Source organism: Megalobrama amblycephala, linkage group LG4 (assembly GCF_018812025.1).
Source record: "Megalobrama amblycephala isolate DHTTF-2021 linkage group LG4, ASM1881202v1, whole genome shotgun sequence".
In the NCBI taxonomy this organism is placed as follows: Eukaryota; Metazoa; Chordata; class Actinopteri; order Cypriniformes; family Xenocyprididae; genus Megalobrama; species Megalobrama amblycephala.
This window is the reverse complement of record NC_063047.1, coordinates 28,842,482-28,848,481: the sequence shown is the minus strand read 5'-3', so window position 1 is coordinate 28,848,481 and position 6,000 is coordinate 28,842,482. Positions and strand designations below refer to the sequence as shown.

At 35.9% G+C, this 6,000-nt stretch overlaps 1 protein-coding gene across 1 annotated transcript in view; it reads left to right on the top strand.

The window, feature by feature from the left end:
• The window catches only part of LOC125267251 (sperm flagellar protein 2-like), a 25,921-nt gene that overhangs the window by 2,094 nt on the left and 17,827 nt on the right, over positions 1-6,000 (top strand). The window contains exons 4-9 of the mRNA XM_048188708.1: positions 919-1,089; positions 1,832-1,972; positions 3,562-3,641; positions 3,833-4,001; positions 4,527-4,715; positions 4,821-5,008. Of these exons, the coding sequence (XP_048044665.1) occupies positions 919-1,089; positions 1,832-1,972; positions 3,562-3,641; positions 3,833-4,001; positions 4,527-4,715; positions 4,821-5,008 (938 nt within the window). The remainder of the gene's footprint in view (positions 1-918; positions 1,090-1,831; positions 1,973-3,561; positions 3,642-3,832; positions 4,002-4,526; positions 4,716-4,820; positions 5,009-6,000) is intronic.

The following is a 6,000-nucleotide window of genomic DNA, read 5'->3' as shown; positions in this document are numbered from 1 at the left end:
AGGTGGTCATAATGTTCTGGTTATTTGGTAAGTTGGGATAACTTATTGCCTGGAAATATTTTAAAGGATTAGTTCACTTCAGAATGAAAATTTCCTGATAATTTACTCACCCCCACCATGTCATCCAAGATGTTCATGTCTTTCTTTCTTCAGTCGAAAAGAAATTAAGGTTTTTGAGGAAAACATTCCAGGATTTTTCTCCATATAGTGGACTTCATGGGTTCAACGGGTTGAAGGTCCAAATGTCAGTTTCAGTGCAGCTTCAAAGAGCTCTACATGATCCCAGACGAGGAATAAGTGTCTTATCTAGAGAAACCATTGGTAATTTTCTTAAAAAAAAAAAAAAAAAAATGTATATACTTTTTAACCACAAATGCTCATCTTGCACTTCTTTGCGATGCGCCACTCATTACGTAATCACATTGGAAAGGTCACGCGTGACGTAGGTGAAGGTACCAATCCAGTGTCTACAAAGTGAACGTGCAAAGACTAAGTTAGATGGCCATTACAAAAAATAAGGTAAAACAATGAATGAGCGTGACCTTTCCAATGTGATTATGTAATTTGGTATATAAATAAGGTATATAAACTTGTATTTTCTTTTTAGAAAATGACCAATGGTTTCTCTAGATAAGACTCTTATTCCTCGTCTGGGATCATGTAGAGCTCTTTGAAGCTGCACTGAAACTGACATTTGGACCTTCAACCCGTTGAACCCCAGTGAAGTCCACTATATGGAGAAAAATCCTGGAATGTTTTCCTCAAAAACCTTAATTTCTTTTCAACTGAAGAAAGAAAGACATGAACATCTTGGATGACATGGGGGTTAAAGTTAGTTTCATGTTTTGATTTGCTTTACCAACACTGTAACTTTGGGACCAAAGAAAAGAGTCTCATTTCAGGCTGTTTGTCTCACAGCGCTTGAAGACGGTGGTAAAGCGTGAGGCGGATCTGAAGATGCAGAAGATCGCAAAACGCTTCCATAAAAGAGGGCAGGACATGTACAACCGCTCGGTCATGACTGAACTCCTGAAGGAAGAGGACCGGCTCAAACGGCAGGAGGAAAGGAGGCTGAGGGACATTGAAAAGGTCTGCCTTTCTAGAGCTAAACCACAGCTAACGTTTCCCTGTGATAAATATATACACTGCCTGCCAAAAGTTTGGAAATGCCCTAGAAAAGTGGGGTTTTGGACAATATTGGCATGAATCCTTTTTAATTTGTGATAATTTTGCACTGATAAGGGACAACACAAACTACGAAACATATTTTATTACATAAAAACAGTTTATACATAGAAAAAACTTACATTTTAGATTCATCAAAAAATCCACCATTAGCAGCTATCTGACCTAAACTGGGTTCTGATTGGTTCATTGTATTCTAAACTTCATTGGCAATCAATTGTTGAAGCTATTAAGGTGTGCTGACCCAAAAATCTTTTACAAACCTGGGCCAAGTTTAAACCAGTAACCAGGCATCACAGCTGATCTGACTTTGACATGTATATATTGCCATTATTATGTAATCAAAATGAAAATTATTATTGCTGGTCTTCAATGATAATGTCAAGTTACTGTAATGTATTTGCACTAAAAAATTATAAGGATTTATGCTGATATCGTCCAAAACCACACTTTGCCAGGGGTGTTTCCAAACTTTTGCAGGGCTGTGTACCTTTAACTTTATTTATTCATTTGCATCAAACAGACACTAAACCTGTTTGTTAAAACAGTTCTGTTTCATCCTCTAAGTTTTCACAAATGTGTTTTACTGTGAATCAGCATGTAATAGTGCTGACTGAGATTGACAATATGATTTGTTGTTTGTCAGCACCGGCAGGCGCGCAGAAAACAGAACGAGATTATGATTCAGATTCAGTCAGCTATAGTCCAGATCCCAAAGCCTCCACACACTCGCATGTCAAGAGCTTCTGAGAAACACCATCAGTTTCGGAAAAAGCAAGAGGCTCAGGTGAATCTTTTTCATGATAATAATGCACATTTAGCCCCATAAGCACTCATTATTGGAATATAGTATAGCAGTGATGTTATTGTTAACTAAAACTAAACTAATAACTAACTAAATAAAAAAATTGGGAAACACTTTACACTAAGGTTTCATTAGTTAAAGGAACACTCCACTTGAAAATAGGCTCATTTTCCAACTCCCCTAGAGTTAAACAGTTGAGTTTTACCATTTCGAATCCATTCAGCAGATCTCCAGGTCTGGCGGTACCACTTTTAGCATAGCTTAGCATACTTCATTGAATCTGATTAGACCATTAGCATCTCGCTCCAAAATAACCAAAGAGTTTCCATATTTTTGATATTACGCAGCGCCTGTGACCCCCTGCTTGCACAGAGAGCGTGCCTTGTCATTTCATTGCGCCTGCTGCACCCATGGTACGGCAGCAAAGTTTCTTGATTATTACGCCGGAATGAGAGTATAGTTCCTAGCCATACCGGCCTAGAAAATCGCAACTTTTCATTTTCCGTCGGCCTTAGTACATGATGTAACTACAGAAGAGTCAAGTTTTAAATAGGAAAAATATTGAAACTCTTTGGTTATTTTGGAGCGAGATGCTAACGGTCCAATCAGATTCATTGAACTATGCTAAGCTATGCTAAAAGTGGTACCGCCAGACCTGGAGATTGGTTTAAAGGATTCGAAAACGGTAAAACTCAACTGTTTAACTCTAGGGGAGTTGGAAAATTAGCCTATTTTCAAAAAAGTAGAGTGTTCCTTTAACATTAGTTAACATGAACTAACAATGGATAATATATCTACAGCATTCATTAATCTTAGTTAATGTTAATTTCAGCATTTACTAATACATTATTAAAATAATAAAATGTACTTGTTAGTTAAAGCACTGTGAATTAGTTAAAGCACTGTGAACTAACATGGAAAAACAGTGAACGACTGTATTTTTATTAACTAACATTAACGAAGATTTACTGTAATACAAAATACTGTAACAAATGTACTGTATTGCTCATTGTTAGTTCATGTTATTTAATATATGAAATAATGTTAACGAATGAGGCCTCATTGTAAAGTGTTACCAAAAATTGTTTTCAGTAATTGAAATAAAGCTGAAATAAAATAAAATAAAATATGAATATTAGATCAAAAAAATAAAAAAAACTTCTTTTAGTAAGTTGCTGAAATACAACATTTCTAATTTTTAAGTTGAAGAATTACAAAAACTAAAACATAAAAAAGATGAATGTAAATATAAAAAAGACAAAACACAACTTCTAAAATGAAAACTGAAAATATAAAAATAAAAGCAAGTTTAAAATATTAATGTATGTAAGTATAAATAATACTAAAATAACCTTGCAGTTCAGCACTATGATGCATAAATGCATAAATACTGTATATCTTTTTTTGCATTACAGTAATGAGAATTACTGTACCATAAGGTGATTTTTTTTTTTGTTTCTTTTTGATTTTGGAATGAAAAATGACACACATGTTGTGATGGTCATATTTTAGAAGAAAACCGGAATTTGATTGTGTGATTGTGACCCTTTAAGATGAAGTATGATTTTCAGCATGTTCATCGTGAGATAGAACAGTTTGAGAAGCACCAGAAGAAGATTTCTCCTGCTGGCGTTGAAACCTTTCTCTACAGGTATGTTTGCATAACGCTGAAAATCTAGGGATACAAACCAAAAAAAAACACAGAAGCTACAGACAGCAGGCTGACATACTGTTCACAGTTCCTTCACTGACCGTCTACGTCTTATTGCACACAAAACTGGAAATACTTTTCTGATTAGGTGAGCTCTGGGATGTAACATGTACCTTTACCTGGATTTACAGTGGTCGTGTGACCCAGCCTATGAGTACAGGCGACAAAGAACAGTGGAACAAGGATTACATCGAGAACATCCGTCAGCGTCTGGAGGAAGACTCTGCTGCCCGGGAACAGAGAGAGATGCGGAGACGACGTGCGCTGATGGAACAACTCCAAGCCCATGAGGCTCAGCAGGTGACCGCTTATTTCAACCCTGTAAAGCTTACTGCATCATATTCTATACACACCTTTCTAAGGCCTCTAAATTATCAACATGATCAAAACTTTGATGGAAAACCTGTTGAATACAATCTACTACATGCCTTCTGTCATCTGATTGATAGTTTATACTTTTTTAGCAAGTAAAAGGCCTTTTAGTATAATTGGAAAAACGTCCCCCTTCAGGTTGTGCTTCACACGTCTGTCTGCTGTAAAATCTTTAACAATTTTTTAAAGAAAACTTTAATGTTGTTCGTAATATTTCAGGGTGAACACTTACTGGACTGAAGCAACTTAGGATTACTTGATTATCTAAGCATCATTTTTTAAAATTTGAGTATCAAATATGATCCATCAGGCTTTTGAGGAAGGTTTATTTGTTAAAATGAATATCTTAAATCACACTTAAAAATGTATGAATGTCATGTGAAGTGTCAAACTTTTGGCCAGCAGTATATGTCTCGATCATATCTGGTTCTTGCATTGATATTCTTCCTGCAGGAGGTATTGCGAGAGGAACAGATGGTCAGTCGATTGATGCGTCAGACGCAGCAGGAGAAGAGGATCGCCGTGCAGCTGATGCAAATAAAGCAGCAGAAAGAGGTCCTTCGACAGAACCGGATCTTCCAAGAGAGACAATACCAGGAACGCCGCCTTCGAGACTTCCAAGAGGCCTTGGATAGAGAAGCTGTGAGAGAACATACACATACACACATGCACGAACAAAACAACCCATACGGTGATAGAAAAAGGTTTTGAGTGGTTCTGATTATGATTGTCCCATCCGCTGTCCAGGTTCTCGCCCAACAGGAACGTCTCGAGCGCAGTGAACAGATCAGGATGGAGCATGAGCTTCACAAACAGCTAGTCGCTGAGCGCGCTCAGGCTCGCTACCGCAAGCGCTTTGACATCTGCAGAGGAATTCTGGGACAGATTGTCGATCTGGCTACCAAAGCTGGAGAATATCGGCTTCTCACATCCAAGTATTTATGTCACTGATCACACTAAACAGCAGTCATGGAGTTAAAAAAAAACTCACATGATGAAAAATAAAAATGTTCTTGTTATTTGAAATAAAAAAAAGTGCAGTGTGCTATGTTAATAATTTTATAGTGCATTATAATAAAAATAAAATATAGCGCATTTTGCTACATTTTTTTTATAAAGGCACTACCATATAAAAGTGTGGAGTCAGTAAGATTTTTTTATGTCTTTGAGAGAAGTGTCTATGGAAGCCTGTTTCCGCCACTTAATAAAAAAAAAAAAAAAAAAAAAAAAAAAAGATTAATTGCGACTTTATATCTCAGAATTCTGACTTTATAACTCGCAATTGTGAGATATAAACACGCAATTGCGAGTTAAAAAGTCAGAATTCTGAGATAAAAAGTCGCAATTAATCTTTTTTCTTTTTTTTTTTTAGTGGCTTTTTTTTTTTTTTTTTTTTTTTTTTTTTAGTGGTGGAAACGGGCTTCCATAAGTGTCTTATGCTCACCAAGACTGAGTTTTTTTACATTAATTCTCAGAATTGTGTGATACAATGTTGCAATTGCGGGTTATAAAGTTGGAATTGCGTGATCTAAAGTTGCAATTGCGTATACAGTCAGAAGTTTATATACTGACTTTATAACAAGCAACTTCAAGTTTATATATCACTTCTGGCTTTTTCTTGCAATTCTGAGAAAAAAGTTAGCAATTCTGTCAGCAACTTGCAATTATGACTTTTTTCTTGCAATTGCAAGTTTGGCTCTCAATTCGGACTTTTTTTCTCACATTTCTGACTACAAAAAAACTGAGAATTCTGTGAAGAAATGTCAATTGCGAGATATAAACTCACAATTGCAAGAAAAAAGTCATAATTGTGAGTTTATATCTCGTAACTCGCAATTATGAGTTTATATCTTGCAATTCTGACATTATAACTCACAATTGCAACTTTATATTACACAAAAAAAGTCAGAATTGTGAGATATTTTAA